We start from the raw sequence: 24,992 nt of genomic DNA on the forward strand, positions 1-24,992 counted from the left end.
CTGCCGGTGCCTGGAGAAGGGTGGAAAAAAGATTTTAAAACAAAATATTTCAATCCTAAATTAATGAGAGAAATTTGCAATTACTGAAAATGGAAAAGATATTACACAATGCAAAATAAAGCCTTCTATTTCTCTACAGAAAGTCTCCAATTTTGCTTTCTGTTTGGTCTAAGTGTCTGGGTTACTGAATCACAGTAAATTGAGAATATCAATGAAAAATCAAAGTAAGGCATATACTTCTATACTGAATCACAGTAAATTGAGAATATCAATGAAAAATCAAAGTAAGGCATATACTTCTATAAGATGAAGGAAATGGGCTTTGCTAACTCAAAATTACATTTTTTTTTCAAAATTCCATTTTGATACTTTTATACAATCTATAAAATTTGTTAGGCACAGACATATAAAACAAAACTTTGAAAGTATTTAAAAGTATATATCTTAAAAATAAGTATGTTAGGGGCTGGAGACATAGCTCAGTGGTTAAGAGCACTGGCTGCTCTTCCAGAGGACCAAGGTTCAATTTCCAGCAAAACAATTTCCCACAAAATTCTCTGTTTCATACAGGCAAAACAAAGTACATAAAATAAAAATAAATTAAGCTATAAAAACTAAAAAATATGTAGAGAAAAATATCTCCTAATAATGGAAACTGCCTTCTTTCTAACATCTTGTGCTCACGGCACTGACTTGAAGGCTAAGCTAGAGACAAACTGGAACACTCCATGTACCCTGAGTGGGGTCAATGCTGACGACAAACCCTCCACACAAGCCCAAGTGTGCACATGGGTGTTTGTGGTCTTGGCTTTGCAACCATACAAGAGCGACTGTTACAGGAATTGCAATACAACGAACAACATACATTCTGGCACCTAAATAATGGAGCAGAGTTTGGGGAAAAAAACAAATACGACATTCTAGTTTTTCTTTTTTTACCCTCCAATGCCTATCATTTATTTGTTACTCTTAAAAGACTTAATTTTAACTGGACTCAGATTTACAAATAGAAATTCTCAGTGAGGACAGCCTACTCTCTTGCCAATATGTTCCTGGCATTTTTGGTGGCTTCCCTTCATTTTCTTGGGCAGATGTTTAGCATCTTCTGCGGCCTCCTCATTTCTTATCACACTGTCTGTTCAGAGCAGTGTCACAGGGTGCATGAAGTGACGTTATGCTGTCTTGGCTGGTCTGGTCCTTCGTCGCCTACCTTCTTTAAGGGTTTTCTGACAACACATTGGCACACATCATTTTAGAGAGACCGAAAAGTTTTCAGGTTATGCTCGCTCTCTTGGACCCTAGCTGCTGAGGCACAGTACTTATTGTACAGAAATATCCTTCTTCTCTTTTTTACAGTAGCCAAGCTAACAGCTCTTAGGCTGTGTCCATGATGCATCTCAAAAAGACTTGTGCCCTCTCTCCAAAATCCTCCTGGATCTGTAGCAGGAATGCTGCTCACTCAATAGCTGGCAATGTTACTGTGGAGCAAGACACCTTGAGTCATGGGAAACTCTGTCATTCCCACTGACTTGGACCACAAAACCCTTCCAGAACATCTACAGCTACTTCTGTGACCATGTGCTCTTCAGGAAAAAAAAAAAAAAAAAAAAAAAAAGTTTGTCATCCACTTCAACAAGTATCCAACAATCAATGGCTGGGAAGGAAATAGTCACCTTCTCTTGACACAGCTGGCCAGGAGGTGCCAAAAAAAAAAACCAACCAAACAAAAACCTCACCTCAGCTCCAATGCACAGCGCATGATGCATCATTTCACAACTATTTTCAAGATTCCAAATGATATTTTTTAAAAAAGCACTACTTTGGGGGTGAAAACTTATTATAGATATTTTTCTTACTCCTGATTCAAATCACAAAGTATCTGTTTAAAAATGCCACTTTGTGACTTAAAGGAAAAAGCATTTTGAAGAAAACATCTAAAAAAATCCTACAAATTTGTCTAACAACTTCTAATCTACAAAGTTTGTAATTTACAATCCCGGTTGATGAGTGAAAGAATGATTTACTATAGAAAACAAAACTAATACATACCATATGCACATGGCCACAGATCATCAAACCAACATTTTTCGTGAAGTCATGAACAAGATGAAGTAAAGCAGGGCGCGAGTTTGGAGACCCTGTCATAACAAGACACTGTGGCCTAAGTTAAGATAAAATAAATAAAATAAAATTAGAACAGTTTGAAATCTGAAGTTTGTATGTGGTTTCTCTAGGAGAAAAGCTACAGAAGAACTTCAGGAAGATGCTGGCTATGTGGGACTGGAGGGATGGCTCAGTGGTTAACAGTATTTGCTGCTTTTCCAAAGGACCCAAGTTCAGTTCTCAGCAGCCATGTCAGACAGTTCAAGGCTATGTGTAACTCCAGTTGGCTGTCAAGGGCCCCTGGAGACACAGAGCACATTCGTACAGACAAATAGACATATATAACACAAATAACACCAAATGTTAAAAAAAAAACTTGTAAGAAATAGCATACCAGATACCCCTCTCAAACAACACTGAGTTTCTGGGAATGCCACAGAAATTACTATTTTGTTTAAGAATGAGATAATAATTTTTTATCTTCAAAGGTCATAAATGTTCCAGTCATTTCATAGATCCTAAAAAACTTACTGAGCACAACGAAACCACAATATAAACAGGTGAGTTCCATCTCAGCATAATGGCATCACTTCATGTATCAACCCTGTCTAATCCAGCTTACTTAAGAGTGCTGTGATGTAAGTAGAATCAACTACATGTTCTACTGGACTAAAATATTTTCATTCTAGTTAATAACCATGAATGCCAAAACTGCACTCAAGTATCTCTGCAAACATGAGCAGCTGAAAAAATATTTAGATGTTTTAAACTTGCTTTTTTTGTTGGCAACAGCAGTGCACGCCTTTAATCCCAGCACATGGGAGGCAGAGACAGGCAAATCTCTGTGAGTTTGAGACCAACCTGATCTACAATAGCAAGTTCCAAGACAGCCAGGAGTACAGAGAAAGACTCTGTATTGAAAAATAAAAGCTGATTCTCACTAACTAAAAGAGAAAATAAATCTTGTTTATATAATATCCAGGTATCAATTTATCTACCAAAACAGATTAGCAAAGTTCCTGAAATTAGCAAAGAGCTGACTGATTCCTAAGGTTAGGACTGGAAAGATGCTCAGTAAGGACTCCTAAGGTAAGAACCCAGAGAGGCTACGAGCACTTCCGGTTCTTGCAGAGGATGAGGGTTCCAGTACACATATGGCAACTACCAACAGGCTGACACTTGTTTCAGAGGATCCGATGCCCTCTTCTGATCCTCAGACATATATGTAGGAAAGGACACACATATACATAAAACAAAACTAAGTGAATCTTTAATTTTTTCTTTAATTCTAACTTAAACACTAATTTTTTGACTCATCCCTAAAATAATAAAAGTATTAACCAAGATTTAGAAATTTAGTGAGGTAGCTCAAAAATCAATTCTGTCTGAGAGGTGCTTTGGAGTAATCAAATGTAACGTTATGGCCCAGACAGCTCAGTGCCCTCTTCAGACTGTCTTGTCTCGCCTTTCAGCTTCCACAGGTAGCATGATTCTCCAGCAAAGGCCTCTGAGTATTTTACAACCCATAAGGTGTTTCTTTTTCAGACTATGCTACTTAAAAGTGAGTTGTTCCCCATACTTTCTTTCCTGTAAGCAAGATCATGGGTGTAGTGATGACTTTGATCACAAAGACAAAACAAATCTGGGGCAATAGAATGGCAACGCGTAAGGAACAGTAGTGCCACATGGCCAAATCTGCCTACTTGCCATGAACCATTCATGTCTGAACATCTGTCAACTCCTTCAACATTTAATTATTGCTTTTTAAAAAGCTTCTTGTTAGAGTAGACTCCCCCATAAACTATAATTCTGTTAAAGTGATAAAACCATGAAATTAACAAACCCACGAGTAACAGCACTACAATATTGAAAGGTATAAAGCAAGCAGCAGAATGGGGGAGCAGACCATCAGGAAACACTAAATGAAGAGGAGGCTGTGAAGCTGCTGATTCTATACTACAAGCGCAGCAACGCCGCCTAGAGTGCAAGGGTCTGGAAACAGCAGTGATGATGTGTTAAAGAAACCTGAATCAAGAACGTAAGAAGTCTACATAAGAAGCAAGTAGACTGAGTCGTCATTTCCATCACCATGGCTTCTTTATAAAGAGGACTCTGTGGTCCAGAAGACACTGAAATAGCTAGGGGCAAAAGTCAGCAATCTAAGCTAGAGGATTAGAAGCTGTTTATGGGCAAAACTCTGAAACCTTCACCTCCTTCCCTACCTAGCTTTCAGAATTCTGGTAACAAGGACATATAAACAGCTTAAAATATTCCTTTCTGAGAAATCTAATCAGATCAAACGAAAGCCTTAAAAATGACTTAAATTCCCTGAAGAATGGCAAAGCCGCATTAATCTACATTAAGAACTTGACTAGCAAGGAAGGCCTCAGCACCACCGCAGAACTTCTTTGTCAAGGAGCATAGAGACTGCACTTTAGAAGAACCCAGACTCAAGAAAAAGGAAACTATTAGAAAGAAACATCAAGGGGCTGGAGAGATGGCTCAGTGGTTAAGAGCATTACATGCTCTTCCAAAGGTCTTGAGTTCAATTCCCGGCAACCACATGGTGGCTCACAACCATCTGTAATGAGGTCTGGTGCCCTCTTCTGGCCTGCAGACAGACTATTGTATACACAATAAAGAAATTAAAAAAGAAAGAAAGAAAGGAAGGAAGGAAGGAAGGAAGGAAGGAAGGAAGGAAGGAAGGAAGGAAGGAAGGAAGGAAGGAAGGAAGGAAGAAATATCAAGTAACTCAAACTTTTGGCATCTTTGATGAAGGCTGAGATAAACACAAAAATTAAATATAAAAAGAATTATTAGTTTTAATACAACAACAAAGTAAAAAAATTATACTGTATCTACCATTTAACATCATAAAAATACAAATATTAAATATGAATTAATCAAAGTAACACCATACAATGTATTGCAAGTATGGGAAGAGTACATCTATGCATTATAGCCAGAAACAGAGAAAATAATGGCCAGCAAAAAAATCAGAAAGCACAGGAAGATAAATACAGCTTTATGGATACAAAGTGAACAGGTAACAAAGCAGTCAAATTGCAGAAACCGCTGCCTATGGTGTAAGAAAATAACATAGAGGATAGATACGGCAAGTATTGGTTTTCAAGGCAAAATTTTACAAACTCTCCCCTTCATGCTATGTCTATTATAATTTTTATAAAAATTTAAAACTACATGGGAGCAGAGACAGGAGTATACTGAGTTACAGAACAGTTGAACTATATAAATTATTAAACAGCAAAAAACCAAACTGGGATAAAAAGAACTTTAAAAAAATTCACCCAATTAAAATAAGTCCAATCAAGTTTTTACTGGCTTAAGACTAATTGTGACTTTTGTTCATATATTCATTTATATTACACAACTCACAAAATAATAATTCCTATTTTTCTGTCATATCAACTACCCAAAATACACTAACATTTAAGTTTTTCTATCAGGGTTCTCATTCTTTTTTTTTTTCTCCCCTCTCTCACTTGCAAAGCTGCGGTCTCTGGGAGCTTTTCATTTCAGAGAAAAGGGACAGTGGGTGAACAGGTGCCCAAAAGAGCAACATAAGGAACACACACAAATTCTCCTTCTCAAGAGAACAATTGTTTCCTGAAATTGTTTCTCCTCTTCAAAGATGTTCTCTGGAACAACTTTGTGTGTTCCAGAAAGTCAATTACAGACAGAAGCCAATGAAAGGTGATGACTCATGACCAGAAAAAGTCACCTCTTCACAGCTAAAAAATTTGATCTATTTAGAAAATATTATTTTATGAAAATATTAAGTATAAATAAGCTAAAAGGTCTTAGACTTACTTTATCTACATAATATTTCTGAATATAGAAAAGCATCTCTCTACAGTGCTTAAGCAGCTGGATCTAACCCACGATTGGCACTACATTGCAGAAGCTTCACTGGTGACTAATAGACTACTGACAGCCATTCTCTGAGGGAAGTACAAGGCAAGCACTCTGGCTAAACACAGTCGATCACTGCAAGTGGTTTCCACTTAGTTGCTGAGTAATGGGAATAACTCAGTATTATTTAGTCTTAATAAATTACAGAAATAAGTGTATCAAAATGAGCCTACAGCAGCAGGCACGGCTGTGCTCGCAGCACTCAAGCAGCAGAGGCAGGTGGGGTCTCTGAGTTGAAAGGTTGTCTGGTCTACACAAAGGGAGTCCCCGGCCAGCCGGAGTGAAACATATACATACAGCAAAACCCTGTCTCAAACAGATAAACAAAAAAAAAAAAAAAAACCCTTACAGGGGTCAATTACCAACACCCATATAACAGTTCACAGTTGTCTGTAACCCCAGTTTCAGGGGATCTAAGACTCTTCTCTGGCCTCTGCAGGTACCAGGCATGCAAGTGCACAGGCACAGACACAAGCAAAATGTCCATACACATAAAAAATTTTAAAGAAACTTATAAATAGTAATCAACATGAATGATTACAAAGAGAAAAAAATTATTTTTCTTTAAATGACAGTTCCAAAACTTTCATAACAGTTTGAAGGAAGACAAATTTTTTTTTGCATGATTTGATTCTGAATAATTAACAAACATCCAAACAAAACAGAATATCCTGTACTAATCCATACAGAAATGGTTTAAGAACTGAACGACTAGCGACCAGAGAACGCCTCCGTGGTGACTCGTCACCTACCTGAAGTTTTTCACGTGGTCTTCCACCCCAGAGAGACGAATTGAATGCTGCAGTGCACTCAGGTAAGTCAGGGCTTGAGTGGACGATCCCCAGTTCACATCTGTGGGAAAACAGGGTCACACAGTGTGATACCAACAGCAGCCAATTCAGACATATGGGATTGACAGCAAATAGGGCAGAATCTTCATGTTTATAAGTCAATTGTTAAAATAAAGCACTGTTCTATAACTTGGCATAGTTCCAGTATATAGAAATATATGAAGATATCATATCTGTTGACTCAATTTAAAAAGGCATAACCTAATAAGGGCATGATGATGGCATGTTCACATAACTCAAAACAATCTCTCAACAATAAAACATTTAAAATTATTCATTCTGTAGCTGAAGGCATATTTTAAGTACAGTAAATACATTCAAGCTATTTAAACATGAAAATGTCTTCTACCGTTGAATAAAAAGGTTGGTCCTTGATTGATTTTAGACACATTAATATATACTTTAATAGGTTTTTGAAGGAATAATTGCTCTTAAAAGTTAAAAATATAGCTCCTTTGCCCTTTCACTTCTAGAGCCACCGTCTGAATCCAAAAGCTCATCACTTCACATCCAGACCGAAATGTCTCATCGCTGCTGTAAACTGCTGGGCCTGCTCCTTCTCAGAGTATGCCAGTGGACCAAACTCTCCTGTCTTTTTTACGCCAGATCTTTTTCTGTACACTGAAAAAAATCCTAATAGCCCTCACCCTCATCACCTTACATGGAGATCTACCTAGACATCATCAATGTGGAAGATGATAATCACTAATTATTTCTCAGTTAAAAACATTCGTTATTAGCTGGGCAGTGATGGTGCACAGCTTTAATCCCAGCACTTGGGAAGCAGAGGTAAATGGATCTCTGTGTGTTCAAGGCCAGTTGGTTTACAGAGTGAGCTCCAGGACAGGGAAACCCTGTCTCAAACAAACACACAAACTATATATATTTACTTTCTTTGGGAAAGACACATCTTCCCAGTGCCTGAATTCCTTGCCATACAGCAGCTCTAAGATGACAAGAGGCTACATATGTGTGTGTGTCACACATGCAAACACACACATACATATTTCGCTAGTCGTTACTAGAGTGCTGCAAATCTGGAACCTTCAGGACAATTTTAAAACATAACTACAACAGAATGTTAGTTTATTATTATTATTCTTAAAGAAGGTTAGTCACATTTAATTCATGGGTGAGAATGAAATTCTATAGGAATAAAACATTTTAAATGTACTTTAAAAACAAAAATAATTATTTGGAAAGAAGGTTTTGTAAGTTTTACATGTAACACCTTTTCAAATATACAAAAGATGCTTGAATAAAAAGTAACAAGAATTTGTCGACATTTTTTAAGTAAAACTACTAAGCAGAAAAGACTACTGACCTGGTTTTTTGTAGGTAACATAAATATACAGTCCGAGAACTATCACGTAGGTGAGCAAGGCCGCCCACCAGTTAATGACAAACATGACGATGCAACACAGAATCGCTCCAAGAAGGGAGATCCACATGTTGTAGTACTTGAATGCAGGACGCCATCCTAACAATGACAGACAGAAAACGTAAGCAAGGTTTCCATCTGCTTTACACAGCGACACTAAATTATATATAAAATAGCTTTCATTATGGGTGCCACACTCAATATTAACTTCAAGGATAACATCAAACAATACAGTCAATGACTATTATCTTAATGACTGTGAAGATATTTTCCTATTACTGCATCTTCTCAGACCTTCAGTCAATACAATCTTTGAAATTTTAAATCAACCCATCATAGTGAACACTACAGAAGCACCATAAAAAGGAAAGACTTCATGTAGACTTGCTCCTGGGTGGAGCAGCTTTCCCCTCTGGTCATCGGCATGAAACACAGCCGTGTTCTAATGAATTTACTAAACATTTCAAACAACCTACCCATGTAACTAAATCTTGGTGTGACTCCAAGAAATTCATACCTTTCCATTAGTATTAGTTATATACTAATAATATATATATAAATTAATAAAATATAATGAATTAAAAACTACTCATAACCTTGTCACTAATAGTCAAAAATACTTTTTATTTAAAATTATTTCAATAAAATTTTATTTTGAAAGTAAAACTGAAGCTAAGACATGCGTTCATACTTCCTTTCCTTTTGAAAACCCCACCTGCTACTGGCCTGTTCTGTACTTAAGTCCCTCTGTACTTTCCGTTCTCTTCCTGATTTTAGCCCTGCCCCATTTAGAACACAAGCAGCATGGTACTTTTTCAGTTGACAGAGGCCCCTATGCTAGAATTCTACAAAATTCACTGTGCAAAAACATGTCGGGGGCTGGCACGTCGGCTCAGTGGTGAAGAGTGTGCTGTGATTATCATGCCTGGAGCACCAGCTCAATTCTCAGCACCAAAAATTCTGAACAGTTATTAAATAATGACAAAGTTACGAGAACTGAATCAGGTAAGCAAATAGTAAAGAAATTCTCAAAATAGGACTAATTCTTTAATATGACAAATGCTGTTTAATGTTTTGAAAAGAAACAGCTTATTATCAGTGTACTTCATAACAAAAGATCTCTGAGCACTGAACTTGACATAATTATGAAAGAAAACAACTATAATGAGCTAAACTCACAAACACCAAATTTAGAAAACTAGAAATTTTGTTTTCTCAGAAATCATAGCGATTAGCATATACAACTTTCTAAAATGTGAAATCACCTGGAGATTTTGCAAGTGATGCATGGAACACTGAAAAATTGATTAACGCATATGAGGCAAGGAAGAAATTTGAGATAATTGGAGCAATAACATTCAATTCAGCTGCAAAACAAACAAGAAAAAAAATTAGTGTATTTAAAACTACAAATTCTGAAATATTCCTAACTTTTAAATAGCATAATAAATACCCCTAAATCTACCACAGACTGATCCTAATATCCTGCTATCACAACTGATGGCATAATCAAGTTTCAATCAACTAATTTGAGGGTCTAGACAATTCTTTAGAAAGCCTAATGATATCTTTAGAATAATCAACAGGATCCACAGCTTCGCACACGATCAGACAGAGGCATTGTCTTCCTGGGCACACTAGTACCCTTTTCCTACACTATCATCACATAGTTTACGAGTACATGCTTACAATCCTAGTCCTTGGGAATAGATGCAAGACCATCGGGAATTCAACAGTATATTCGGCTACAATTGTGAATAATAGGAGGCCACCCTGAGCTACATGAGTCTTAAAAAAAAACCTGTAACCTCCTCGATTTACTCCATTCCTAATTTCATGTAATAGCAACAATTTTAGTACATAATATCTGTCACTATTGTTTGTAGTATTTTACTTACTCTTGTTTGATTAGAAATTTAGTGCACTAAAGCAAGGCACATTTTATTAATAATTTGATATTCATGATTATAGGTAATGCTATATATAAACATACCAAAACCTATATCATATATCCTTCATAGAACTAACCAATTAGGATGAATCCAAGTGCAATTAAGAATGTTAAGATGTAACCACGAAGAGGTTCATTATTTTTTCCATAACCTTTAGCAAACATCTGGAAAGCTGGGTAGATATTGTCCTTACATAGAGCCTAAGAAAAGAATACAAACATTAAAATGAAATACATGAAAATTAAGATACACAAATCTGCTAACAGTTAAAACAGGTTAATAATGAATTGGAGCCCGTGTCTCTCATTTCTGATGCTTTTTGTTTCCTGCCTCACAGTGTTTCACCTACAGACTATAAGTAAGGGCTATGTAAAATGGGTAGTTGGTTTATATAACACTGCTTAAGATGTTGTCTTATCCCACCCCATGTGCAAACTCTTCCTTTGAAGAATCAGCAAAGCAGACATTTGAAATAATAGTACAATAAAAAAGAAAATTGGAAGCTGGTAAGTACAATACAGTGTACCTATGACTTTAAGAAACTACGTTCAGGGATGCTGGAGGGATGGCTCAGAGGTTAAGAGCACTGACTTGTCTTCCAGAGGACCTGGGTTCAATTCCCAGCACCCATGTGGCAGCTCATGTGTATGGCTATTCATGACTGTCTGTAACTCTTAAGATTTGACACCCTCACACCGACTTACATGCAGGCAAAACATTAATGTACATAAAATAAAAATAAATAATTTTTAAAAAAGAAATGTTAGGTCCAAATCTGAAACATAAAAGTAGATTATAAAGTTTATAAAGTTTAATCACTTTTCTTCAAATCTTAATAGATGCTACCTTAAAAATCATATTCTACACTATTACTATACTTTTTGGCTATAAATATAATATTAAGAATAAGGATAGAAATTTAACACTTATCTGACTTAGTAATTAAAAATTATATCCTAATCAGTATTAGCTGCTTATGATCACTACAGGGAGCAATGATCATTCTAGTTATCACTGTACCTACTACAATTACTGTAATGTTAGCCACATAAAATATTTAAGTTGGCAACATGCTAACTGGAACTATTATTTACTACTTCTGATTAGTCTTAAGACTGCACTCCTAAGAACCCTAGACTTTTATGCTAAGTATGTCAAAAACTCTTTTATCCCTAAAATACTTATTTTTGTCATTTTTATTTATGTATGTGTCTGGAGTCATAAGTGATTATATGAGTGACCCAATGTACAATCTGGAAACAGAATTTGGATCTTTTGCATGAAACCATACAATTGAGCCATCTCTCCAGATCCTCAAATCATCCTTTCTAAGCATATACCATGACACTAGGAAAATGCACAAATGTTTGTATGGATCCACATAGCATTTATATACATAAAATTTATACCAGTCTTAATATACGTATAGGCAAACATAACAAACACGTGAGGTTGGTAAAGGTAACCTACTTGAATATAGCAACAATCCAAAAATTGAAATGTCTACCCCCAATAAAAATTATACTATGAAACATTTACCTGAAATATTTTGGGAGCACTCACGAGAGAGGCTAGAGCTGATGAAAGTGTGGCTGAAAAGATACCTGCGGAGATCAAGGGTGCGAACCCTGACACCATGCTCATCACCTAAATGGAGTGGCAGAAGTGCAAAAGAAGTCTTAAAAACGGCGGACAAAGAGCAGAGGATTGAATAGTCACAGTCTGAAGATTCTAATAAAGGAAACTAATACTGGGGAAACCTGAGAGTCGTTTGGTAAATAGCATGAAGAAGTAAAGTACAAGTTATTAAAACAGATTTACCACTAAAAACCTCTCTCTTGTAAATTTCCAAATGAACATGAGAGAAAAAAAGAGGATGATGAACCGCCACCGCCAACTGCCTGTCACCAGGTTCCAATCACGGACAACTGGGCCCGAGCCCACATCATTTGCAGCCCTACATTTTTAATGCATAAGGTTCAGTGTGTGTCTGTTAACAGGCAGACATTTGGAAATTGTAGCTAAAGCCGCTGGCCCGGCTTAATTTGGCCAGTCCTTCACAGTAACACACATCTAGTCACCAATCAAATTGCCTCAATTGTCCCCATTATCCTTGTCATTTCAAAAGAGGCTTTTTATTTTTTTTTTAAATCAGCTCTCAAAAATGATTATTATATTTGGGTAATACAGTTTTTAAATATATTTAGTGTATGGCTTCATATTTCTCACACTTGATCTCTCACAACCCTCAGTTTATCATGGGCATGGTCACTGTGTTAATGCAAGATGCAGGTGTGTGCATACTGCTACCATTCGCTACCTCCACTCAGTGCTTCATTTGGAGAGCCATCTTGCCTTTCATCTTTGCTGCTCTGTGTCGTGGGCTGCACTGATATTACCACTGGTTTTGCTGAGTATCACTCTGTCCAGTCTCACCATTAGTTTTAGAGAATGCCAAATATTAAACTGCAGAGCCAGAGTTTAGTTGGCTTTTCATTTCCCAATACTAAGCATAGGGCATTGATGCTGATTTGTGCAAAGGACAACACAACCAGAGAACGAGCCTGATTCATGAATCGTCTCAAGAGTTTATTTACTCTTTCATGGATTCTCCATTTGCCTAGTTAGTGATAAACAGAAAGTAACAACTGTCTTCCCTTCTAATGTATAGCTATATTCTAATGGCCAGATTTCATAGTGGTCTAATCCCTAGATAAATACAGAATATCTTTATCATTGATAGAATGTCAATGCTTACCTGAAAGTTGTTCATTAGTCCATAATAACAAGGATTGCTTTCACAATAGGAAAAGTCAAAGTTTAATTTGCAGGCTGCAGAAGTACAGTTCGTCAGCTCTGTGGTAAGGGTATCATTAACATTCCCAGTGGCATCCCGAACAACACAAGAACCTGAAGCACAAGCAACAGCCAGAATGACTCATACACGCATTCCTCTTAAAATCCTACATCCATTCATAAAGAAATCACAGTACTGTCTAGGAACATATTCATAATAGCATACACACTTCATGCATATGCATCTTTATTCTGAACGAAGTAAGAAACTTTGCCGTCACTAAAATTTAAGTAATCAAACTATTCTATTAAAAAAGTGCTACATTTCAGGCATTTTATAAGTGGTGGGAAAACTTGAATAAATATTTCAATCATCATTTTTTTTCCTCTGCCTTTCAATCATGTTGCCAAAAGCATCTCCCTCTTAATGCACCTCTGAACTATTACAGGACTAGAGAGAGAGAGAAAACACTTAAGACTCCAATCAGCTTGAGAGCAGGCATACTTTCATGTCCTGTGCATCACAGTACAGTCTAGGCTGGGCACATTTACAAGGAAAATCCTGAGCACTAGGACCACATGTGTGTGCTGTACCTGACAGCTTGGGGATAAAAGTTCTGTTTCTTTGAACTAGCTACACAGGCACTGGTACTGAGCTCTTTCCCAGCCCACTCCTGAACACCAGGAAGAAGGGTCAGTTCCCCTGCTCACTGAGAACAGACAGAATGAAATCAATGTGAAGTCTAAAAGGGTCAGATTATAGCAGAAATGTATCAATGGCAACAAAATATTTTAAAAGTTGGAACATAATCAGTTATGCTATTAGTTAAATTAAAAACAAACCTTATTTAGCTAGGCTATATATTATATAAGCATATTTAAAAGTTTAGGTAAACACTTGGTTTTTGCAAATGAATTTTGGAAATATGTATTAAAAATAAATCCAAAATCATTTTTAAAACACAATTTGGTCCATCATGATATTGTCAGCATCTACCTTTTGTTCAGCCAAATTTCAAAATTACCTTGAGAAATAGCAATAAAATTCTGAAATAGAATTGTCACTATTTCTGAACAAAACAATGAAAAAATGTGGTAAAATTTAAATTATTCTTAGTAAGATATACATGGACCCCTCTCACCATGAGATTAACAAACTCGGAACTTTTATTTGTATGAGCATAAAAAGGTGCATGCATAACAGTGTGCTGGGCCTCCCAAATCTTTACAACTTTAAAGAGTAAAATTTACCTCCATGTGTGAATACAGCACATATGTCCAAATAAAATGGGAGTTTACAGGTACCATTTTACATATATTTTTACATATATTTTATATATACTTAGTATAATAAATAAATGACAGAAAGGACCCCACAAAGCATTTGGTCATTTTATGTCTCTGTAAGTCACCACTAGTCCTTAAGCGGCCTTTGCATTAAAACAGGCAACTGATTCTGTGCCTTTTTACCTAAACTATTTTGGAATGTTAAAGTCAGAAAATATGCTATGAGCATCACAAAATTTCTAAGACATATAAAGAAATGAAGGTTATTTACCTACGGACACTGCAATTCCTATGTAAACCACTGTAGTAATTAAAATGGCTAAAAGTGTTCCTTTGGGTATGGCTGACTGAGGGTCCTAGAAGACAAGAAAATTCTTTAGTCTATAAAAATAAACGCATGGAGAGCATTTTTAACAAATCAGTAATCAATACAACACTTTATGATACTTACTGCAAGATCACCTGAGATGTTTGCCCCAGCTAGAATACCAGTTGCAGCAGGGAAAAAGATGGCGAACACAGAAAAGAAAGTCTCTTCGTCTCGGAAATCCGGTCCAAAGTTCTCATTAAATATTTCAGCTACAGAGGACAAAACATTGCATCAGTTGCTAGACAGCAAATGAGAACAAAAGAACTTAAGTCAAGAATAATTAGTATATATGGTCTCCCCACAATGGGTCATTTTTACTTAATGCAAATTCAGTATCTGTGCTCCTATTATCTGATGAAATTGTTTGCTATCAAAATGGTGATGTAATCTAGGATATGACCTACCTTTTGATACCTTTTATGAGTAAGTGTTTAAGAACCTCCAAACTTGACTGTCATCACTAACTCAAATGAAAATTACAAGTATAGATTACTGACCCACTTTCCCTGACTTCAAACTAAGAAAACACAAGAAAGGAGGTAGGGAAATAAACGCAAACACACTGATCTGGAGCCAGCCTCTACCCTACTCTCCAACACCTACTTCCATTATCACCTATACAGACTAAAAGAAATGGTTTAAAGGAGCAATTAAAAAATAAAAAGATAGTCCCCTGAAGTTACTTCAAACTATGAGACTAGATAACACCAAAATAAAGAATATAGGTGGTGGGCCTATATGATGAACACAACTGTGTCCACGGGGAAAAAAAAAAAAAAAAGAGGATGTGCAGCAGTTTTGTCAACTTGACACAAGCTGAAGTCTCCTGAGAGGAGGGAAACTTAATTAAGAAAATTCCTCCAGAAGATCAGGATGTAAGTGAGCCTGCAGGACTTTAATCAGTCATTGATGGGGAAGGACCTAGCCCACTCTAAGTTATAGACAGAAGTTTCTCTCCCGCCCAGTCCCAGAGCCAGTCCCAAATAAACACACAGAGGCTTGTATTAATTATAAACTGTTTGGCCTATTGTTCAGGCTTATTACTAACTACCTCTTACAACTTAAATTAACCCATAATTCTGATCTATGTTTAGCCATGTGACTTGGTATTTTTTCTAAGTAAAGTGTTCTAATCTTGCTTCCTCTGCATCTGGATGATAACTCCATCCCTGCTTTCCTCTTCCCAGAATTCTCTTAGTCCGGTTGCCCCACCTATACTTCCTGCCTGGCTACTGGCAAATTAGCATTTTATTAAACTAACATGAGTGACAAGTCTTTACAGTTTACAGTAGGTGGTGCCATCCCTGGGCAGGTGGCTGTGGGTTCTTTAAAAAGGCAGGCTGAGAAAGCCATGAGGACCAAGCCAGTACTTGGCACTCTCCATGGCCTCTGCATCAGCTGCCTTCAGGTACCTGCCCTGTTTGAGTTCCTGCCCCAACTTCCTTCTCTGACAAACAATGATAGGGAAGTGAAAGCCAAATAAACCCTATCCACCCCAAGTTGCTTTGGTCATGGTGTTTCATCACAGCAATAGAAACCCTAACTGAAACAGAGGGTAAGAGGAGTAATAGAGCAGTCAACGAGTCAAGCAGAACATCAACTGGATAGCCAACAAGGAAAGACTTTCAAAAAGGACAAGACTGTGACTAAAGAAGACAGAGCAATCTATGCTGCTCCACGTCATTGTGACTTGACAGACTGATGGATTACTAATAAAACCATCTGGCTAAAGTCAACTGGGGGCAAGGCTAAGCACTGTCTCAAAGTATTGCTTATTAGCTGACAACAAATGGCAACTTCCCAACCAAGAAGCCTCTTAGTCCTCACCTTAATAAAGACATACAAATTAACATCAAAACTAGGGAAAGCTAGTTCACTCTGACCCCCTATTCTGGGTGCTGAGGACACACTGCTTTCTGGCTAATGTAAATAACCCAGCTGGAGAGATGACCCCCCCCACACACACACCTATTATCCTGAAAACTGTCAAGATGAAAAAGCCTAGTGAGACTGAGGATTATGTCTTGAGTCAGTTTTGTTTTGTTTTAAAAAGGAAAGTGAACAACTTAATGCAACTGATTCTGGACAAGGAACCTGCAGTTGCTATTAGGATCCTCATGAAACCTGAAAAACATCTATGCATCGTGCCAAAGAAAAAATTCCTGAATTGCCCTTTTCCTTAGTGGATATGTGCTATAGTATTTAGAGATAAGAAGTCAGGATTCTGGCCACTTTCATCTGTTTTCACAATTCATAGCACTTTTAAACTGTTATGTTTTTTAAAAAAGTCATATGCCAAGTAGCATTTTGGTCAATGATGGGCAATATACTTAAAGGGGTCTATAACTCTATGATGTCATCGACATCTTAGTTTGGGTAGGTATACCCTCAGATGCTTGTGCAGCAATAAAATCATCTAAAGATACATTTCCCACATCCCCATCACCAAAAAACACATAACTAGATGTATAATGAGAGCCATGCAGGCACCTCCTTCTTAGTACCACTGGCATCTCTATACTGAACCACCTGTTTTTGCTATCATTGAAAAACAAGATAAAAACGAAGCAATTTTACTCTAATTGTACAGTCTATTTAAAGAGGACAAAACTGAATTATGAATTAGTGTGAATCACCAGACCAAACTTAATCACTATATAAAATACCTAAAATATACTTAGTTAACAGCAGAGTGCTGTAATTTGCATTCTTAACAAAGTATCCATCCTTTATACTTACATTTATAGCCAAAGAACCCCTTGGGCTTCTTGCCCTCCAGTGAGATAAACGTTCCTATGACAAAGTCAGCGATGGCCAGCAGAAGAATCACCAGGAGGACGATCTGAGCCTACGGTTCAAACGCTGAGAGTCACAGTCTATCTCCACACTCTCCTCCATTACAGACTGCCTGTCTCCTGCACTTTCCTCCAGTATAGACAATCTGTCTCGTTTTGCCTTTCTGCCAAATGTCTTAAAGGATGCAACGCATCAGTATAAGTATCAGTAGATATTCAATAAATGCTGTTACATGAATAACAGCTCTTAAAGAACTTTCTTAAAGTCAGGGCAGGGCCATGAGCCTGAAGTTCCCATCTGTCAGGAAGCTGAGGCAGAAGGACCACAAGTCTGTGACTCGTGAAACTCTGAGTTAGTAAGACCCTGCCTCAAACAAAACTATCTGAGAATGTTTGATTATGGATAGAATCATGCCACTCATTTCTACAATAAGCCCTAAAGATGGTTATATCACCAGCCAAGTCACAGGCTTTTCATTCTATAAAGCCCTCCTCACCAAGATTAAAGTCTCAACAGGGAGAATATGCTTGTGATCAACACGAGTTTCAGAGCAGGTCCAAACACAGTGGTGTGTCCGCCTGCAATGCTGCAGGAAAGGAGGAAAGACAGAAAAACGTGCCAAGTGGGGGAACTCAGGAACAGTGACACTGGGGGGGGGGGGGGGCAAAAAGCCCTTAACACAAACTTTCCTCTAACTTTAGCTACTCAAAAAAGGTAGGCAGATACTATTCGCAACCAAAACATTTTAGAAAGTATTTTCAAATATGATTACTATGGGAAAAGGAGCCACATGTGCTACAGTGCATGTGTGGATCTCCGGGGACAACTTTAGGGAGCTGGGTCTCTCCCTCCACCTGCCTGTGGCTTCCAGGAATCCAACTCAGTCCCCAGGACATCTGTAACAAGCACCTTTACCCACTCAGCTGTCTTGCTGGCCCAGCAAGAATTCTTATACATTAACTGTGACCCAAGTAGGTTTTTTCAATAAAGTCAATGTGCTACATGAGTAAATAAATGAAGGACTGGAATATACTCAGTTGTAGACAAAAAGTCTATCATGCAATGGGCCTTAGGTGCAATTCTTAATTACTCAATGATGAGCAAAGTAGTGTTTAACTGAATTTAAAATGGGTTATCTTCAAGTATATCATTTTAAATTCCAATAAGCTATATACCATAAACTTCTATAAAAATGGCTACCTTTCCACTAGATTCTGAAAATCAGTTTTAGTTTCCCAAAACTTGGGTTTTTGGAGCAAATGCTTAGAGATGCTCTGCCACGACTTACCTTGGCTTCCCACTCCATCCCGGCTACTGAGATGCCCAGAAGAATCACTACTGTGATGGCTCCAATAATTCGGATGTCATTGATTTCATCTATCATAAGTATGGAATGTTCCTACAAAAGAGAAATAGCTGTAGACATTTAATCAATGCTTATTAAGGGAATAGACAGAGTATGCCTGTGTTCCCAGCATGTGTGAGTCAGAGGCAGAAGAACTATCAAAATTTCAAGGCTAGCCTGGTTTATACTACACATTAAGGCTAGCCTGGTTTATACTACACATTCCCAGTCGTCACACTACAAGACCTTGTCTCAAAACTAAGCACTAATTACCACTAGTTGTCATTGAGGTACCTTATATTTCTAATTGAATTACAAATGCTAGTACATCTGATATGGACCCAATAAATCAAGAAGAGCAATTAATTACCAATCAAGGAAATTATAATCTGACTGGCACAGATAGGTTTTATAAAGTGACACAACAGAAATGTGTTCTATGTTTGGTGTGATTAGTGAACCCATGTTTTAATGTTCTTTTATGATATAAAAGGGAAAAAGAATAAACCTTCATGCTATTGTCAAAACCACACAGTTCCTATTACATAAGCAAATTATTTATAAGCGTTAATAATGTTGGGAGCATATTTTTTTAAGTTCACCAATAGGTTAAGCTATATGTGTGTGTGTGTATCCTGTCAGTGAAGATCTGGCAAGCGAATGACTAGGCCCAATTACCTTAAGCAGCTCCACCACAGTTTCAGCAAATCCAACAACATACATAGCAACTGCCACCGCATTGGCAAAGGCAAAGATCAAGCCAATTGCACCACCAAATTCTGGCCCTAGACTTCTAGAGATTAAATAATATGCTCCTCCTAAGAAAAAGAATGAAAAAGTTAGAGTTTAAAACGCCAACAATTCCTTTAATTATACCAGGGAACTCACAAAACAGATTTAGCCATGCATATGAGTGTATTTTCAGAAGAAATACTCCAGAAGACAGATATCTGAGCTACTCATGCCTACAGGAAGTATTATAGTACAGTCAGTTCCATTAATAAAACAGGAACTTCAGAACTGCCTTTTGTAGCTTCTACAGATATTTCATTGATCTGAAAGTTACAATTTGAAGGAATATACCTATCACAGGAAAGAATATGGAGCTTCTTGCTTGGTAGTAAGTACTAGTCATCCACAGTTACACAATGGATTTAAAGACAAAAACTTGACCACTTATATAGCCTGATTTTATTAAGACAGTGCTTTTTGTCACATAGTGGAAAATGTTAAGGTTTCTTCAATTTCAGTGTTTTGATTTTACTGTTACAAAATGAAGCTTTCAATTATTTCAAAAAGTATTTTTGGACATTTGAGACCAGGCTGCATAATCTCCATCAAGTTTAAATTTTAATAAAGCATTCACATAAATTGTTTCCTATCTGGTCTCATTAGTCATACAAATGATAACAGTAATAAACAACAATATTGCATTCATCAAGATAATGTATGTCAGAACCATATCACTCCCAGTCTCTAGGTGACAAACAATGACTGTTACTATTTATTATATGATCTTAAGTCCTTAGAAAACTGGACCTTGCCTGACACTGTTACAAACCCAGCATGTGCCACAAGGTGCTCAAAATTACCTGACTGATTGAAGCACAAATAAAATACACTTCACCTAATGCATAGAATAGGCTAATTCATATTAATTTCGGCAGTAAACTTAAATAACTTTACATGGTGTTCATCTTGGTGCCTGTGGTGGCTGTATTCAGCTGTAGATGGGAAGAGACTGATCTGTGCAATGGAAGAAGTCAAGTCTGAATGATGAGACTGAGAAGCAGTATTATCTAAGGGCAGAATCAACACAACTCAAGCAAGGCTGGCCAACTACAAGCTCTCAAGAACACAGATTTGATATACAGAACAGGCGACTTAAAAAGCACGAATGTATCTTTCAGGTTGGGCCTGTGCAAGGGCAACTCACCTCCTCTTACAAACCCATTGGTAGCTATTGCTGAAGTAGACAATCCTGTGATAGTCGTCACGACAGTGGCCATCACTATTACAAGGACGGAGAGACCTTTAAGGAGGAAAAAGAAACCATGAACCTTATATTCCTAAACTTGCCACTTCCTAGAACTAGCAGAGTTAAGCACTGATTTGGACTGTGGTGCTTTGAAAGAGAATAGTCCCGGTATGTTCACATTTTTGAATGTTTGGTTCCTAGTAGGTGGACTGTGTGTGAAGTATTTGGCTTTCGGAGGAAGTGCAGTACTGGGAGAGGGCTGCAGCAGGCCCAGACTCACTCTCTCTGCCTCGTGCTGTGGGTCACAAGTAAGCTCTCAGTAACTGCTCCGGTCTCATGCATGCTGCCTGCCTGCCATCATGCTCCAAACTATGATGGTTATGCACTCACTCTCTTAAACTGTAAGCAATCCCTCAATTAAATGCTTTCTTATGTAAGTTTCTTTGGTCATGACATTTCTCAACAGAAATAGATAAGTAACTAAGACACAGGCCATAAATTACCTAATTCTAATCTCAATTTTGAGAAATAAAGTCAAAACTGTGAAAGTCAATTATGGTAGCAATCTACATAATAAAGGCAACACAGCCCAGTCAGCAACTGCAGAAAGGCACACAGCTAATATAACGTAGATCAAGAGGTGTGAAGCTTCCCTTACCTATTCCAGCTTGACCCACAATCCACGACAATCTAATAAAGAGCATTACACCCCAAATGTTCAACATACAACGTACCTGGGAGAGAAAAAAGGACACAAGACACAGCAATAAAAATTAAACAAGTCAAAAGTTAAATGTGACTGAAACTATGAAAGTGTTTTGAAATCTAACTCCTTTACCTTAAGTTTGTCAAAAGGGCTTACTGAGGGTTTCTGTTAGCTGATGTAAGTAAGAGCCATGGAAGTATGTGTATAAGTAAATGTGCTTACCAAGAGTGTTAGAAACACAACAGAAGACTATTTTTAAGACTATTGACTCTTTGTTTGTTTGTTTTTGAAGACAAGGGTTTTTTTTTTTTTTCCTGTGTAGCCCCGACTGTTCTGAAACTCACTATAGAAAGTGGACTGGCCTTGACCTCAGAGATCCACCTGCCTCTGCATCCTGAGTGCTGGGAGGCACTAAAGGCCTGTGCCACCACACCTGGTAAGACTTCAAATCTTAAAATTACAATTTGTCTTTATCATATTAAGTTTTGCCTATGCTTTGATAACATCTGCCATGAATGGTTAAGGCAGAGTTAAGGATTGCGTGTACACCAACACAAATGTCAATGGATCACACCATTCCCAAAAATTTAAACTAAGTATGATACTCCCACAACTTGAGCTTATATTAATTTTTTATTCTATGTTCCTCTTTGCGTATTGTTATAACTGATTCAGCACCTGGGAGGCAGAGGCAAAATGAGTTAAAGGTCAGCCCGGTGTAGCCCAACCAGGGCTACCAAAAAGTAGAAACTTGTGAGTTTCCAATTTTATCAAGATGATGTGCATAATAATAAACATTTCTCCCCTAATGAACATAATATCACAAAGGAAAGAATACACAAGGCATTACTGGGTCTTCCATAGTACCCACAAACAAACAGTGAGGCAGAAAACCAGTAATTCTCTCGAGAACTTGAGCTAGGTTTGCTAATCAACAGGACTGGAGCCATAAACAGGGTCTATGCATACATACTAATACGCCCTTGATCCAGCCGAACTTCACAACCCCTTTACTTTCGGCAGTGTATGTAACCACAGCATCCCTGGTTGGAGTACTTTCTTCTCCATTTGCAAAGCCATCCTCAAAAGGTTCCTGGTTACAGAAAGAAACATGAATGCAAATTAAGAATTAAATAATCTTGAATCACTTGATAAAAACCAAACATAATTAAACATGGTTAACTATACACGTAGGATGACAAAAACTTATGAGAATGAAATGTGATAAATTACACAGTTTATTTCTTAGACAGGTTCAAGAATGGGGAGTCTGGTCCCCAGTACAGTGGTACTGGAGATGTGGAACCATAAAAAGAGAGGCCTAGTTCAAGGTCCCTACATCACCAGGGAAGCTACCCTGCCAGCATGTCTCCTGGATGTGGGTGATGTGATGCTCTCACCTGCACGTGCTCCTTCTACTGCACTATAAAGTGACACAGTAACGGGAAAGTCCTTACCAAAGCCTGTAACATGCTGTCTGGGCGTTCATCATTCACGACTGGGAGCCAAATAAGCCTTTCTTCCTAAATAGCTTGACTCAAGTATTTCAATATAATAAAGATAGGTTGCTCAATCAAAGCAATAAAGTAAAAGGAAAACCTAAAATAAGTGTCACTATGACGTAAATCCATTTTAATGATTCCAATTTTTAAAATGGGCCTAGTGGTACAAACATATTCCAAGCACTCAAAAAGCAGAGACTGACTTCAAAATCTGGACACCAATATAGGCAACAAAGCATGACCCAATCTGTACTAATAATGAAAATAACAATAACGAATGTTTTTATACTTTGATGGTATCTGAAGTCTGCAGTGACTGCTGCCTGCCAGATTAATCCAGATGGGACAAAAAAATCAGAGCTACTACTAGGCACGTGGTGGGATGGGCCTGTAATGGAGACCAAGGCAGAAGGACTGTGAGTTCAAGGCCAGCCTGTCCCAGTTCCAGTAAGATTACATCAAAGATGACAGACAGACAAACAGGCAGATGTAAGGTCTTGGCTCCTTAGCACAAATTTATATCATCTAGCTGCCATATTCTTTCCCATATCTGAAATATCAACATTAACAATTTAAAATTCCTTTTTTGTTTGTTTGCTTATTTTTCAAAACAGGGTTTTTCCATGTAGCCCTGGCTGTCTTGGAACTTGCTCTGTAGACCAGCTGGCCTTGAAGTCAGAGATCCATCTACTTCAGTCGGAGCACCACCACTGCCCGGCTTAAAAGTCTTTCCCATCAAACAATACAGAATATTCCCAAGACTCTTAAGATTCATTCAGAGCCCCATCTCTACACTGACTCTACATGTTCTTAGTCATTCAGGTCTATTGACTTCTTCAGAAATCACACAGTACATTCTCGCTGTTGGTCTTTCTTTCTTAGGTAAACTTCATGTCTAATTCTGTAGCTCTTCGTTTTTTATTCTCTATGTCTCAGTGGTTCTCACTATCTGTTCAGTCTTTACTGGGACACACAGGGCCAGACATCTCCAAACTAGTACTACCGAGACTTAAGGCAAACTGTACAACTTAGGGTAGAAGGAAACGGCTTAGAAGACAGATGCTCTAAGTCTAACATATGACCTTCAACGCCATCACCATGGTTTTTAATCCATACTCTCAACACCAGGGAACAAAACACAGCTATAGTTTGGGCACTAAATTTTTTTATGAACACAGTCCAACTTTTAAAACTAATTTTAGTGCTTCAACACTAAAGGGAATTATGAATATAATAATGAAAAGAAATGAGTGATGGAAAGTTATGTGTAACCACAGAACCACATCTATATACTTATCCAATCTTCCCTGGCCTCTAGCCTATTACTGTTCTTCTCTTTATGTACACTCTGGTGTAAACACAGCAACTAGCAGTCATTAACCTTAACAGAAATATGGAGAAATTAGTTTTTCTTCAACGTGACTAGACGTCAGTGCATCACAATCCCAGTTGGGTTTTACTCCCATTGTTAAATGTTTCCCATACAGCAGAGGGGCAAAGCTGACTCCAAACAGTAAATAGAAACTCTTAATCCAGATTTCACCATTCCCCCCAGCTGCTCAATTATTCAAATAAAGTCACAAGGAGAAACAAGCCTATCAACTTATTAATCTTGAAGCAAAAAGTCCTTAGTTTTCATGCTGCAATAGAAAGCCTATAATATGCACAGAAAAGGAATCTCTTTCCATCTCTGTTTAGAAACTGAATATGTATGTCCCTAATCAGCTACTTTTCCCAAGGCTAAAGTGCAATGTGGGTGTCTTTTGAGCAATGCAAAAGTATGCAGGCATCCTAAAATTTTTGTTGTGGGTGCTTATCAGAATCTCACATGCAAGTTGAAGGTCTAGCAATTATGCTGGTTTCTACCACAGTGTGAACACTGTGAAAAACTGCTCAAAAGACAAGTATTTTCTAGCTTTTATGAAATTACTTTAGAAAACTAGCGATGTGTTCACAGAAAACAAAAAGTTACCTTCCTAATCACCCTCTAGC

General features: G+C 37.6%; 1 protein-coding gene across 1 annotated transcript in view; it reads right to left on the reverse strand.

Annotated features, from left to right (window-relative positions):
• The window catches only part of Slc12a2 (solute carrier family 12 member 2), a 69,207-nt gene that overhangs the window by 27,570 nt on the left and 16,645 nt on the right, over positions 1-24,992 (reverse strand). Inside the window, exons 2-16 of the mRNA XM_050120898.1 lie at positions 22,472-22,591; positions 21,451-21,526; positions 20,751-20,846; positions 19,493-19,632; positions 18,758-18,868; positions 17,413-17,521; positions 14,755-14,882; positions 14,575-14,659; positions 12,979-13,130; positions 11,760-11,867; positions 10,297-10,420; positions 9,534-9,635; positions 8,212-8,367; positions 6,789-6,888; positions 2,050-2,161 (exon numbers count right to left, since the gene is read on the reverse strand). Coding sequence (XP_049976855.1) covers positions 2,050-2,161; positions 6,789-6,888; positions 8,212-8,367; positions 9,534-9,635; positions 10,297-10,420; positions 11,760-11,867; positions 12,979-13,130; positions 14,575-14,659; positions 14,755-14,882; positions 17,413-17,521; positions 18,758-18,868; positions 19,493-19,632; positions 20,751-20,846; positions 21,451-21,526; positions 22,472-22,591 — 1,719 coding nt within the window. The remainder of the gene's footprint in view (positions 1-2,049; positions 2,162-6,788; positions 6,889-8,211; positions 8,368-9,533; positions 9,636-10,296; positions 10,421-11,759; positions 11,868-12,978; positions 13,131-14,574; positions 14,660-14,754; positions 14,883-17,412; positions 17,522-18,757; positions 18,869-19,492; positions 19,633-20,750; positions 20,847-21,450; positions 21,527-22,471; positions 22,592-24,992) is intronic.

This window comes from Alexandromys fortis, unplaced genomic scaffold (genome assembly GCF_014885135.2).
Source record: "Alexandromys fortis isolate MF-2015 unplaced genomic scaffold, M_Fortis_MF-2015_v1.1 scaffold_181, whole genome shotgun sequence".
Lineage (NCBI taxonomy): Eukaryota > Metazoa > Chordata > Mammalia > Rodentia > Cricetidae > Alexandromys > Alexandromys fortis.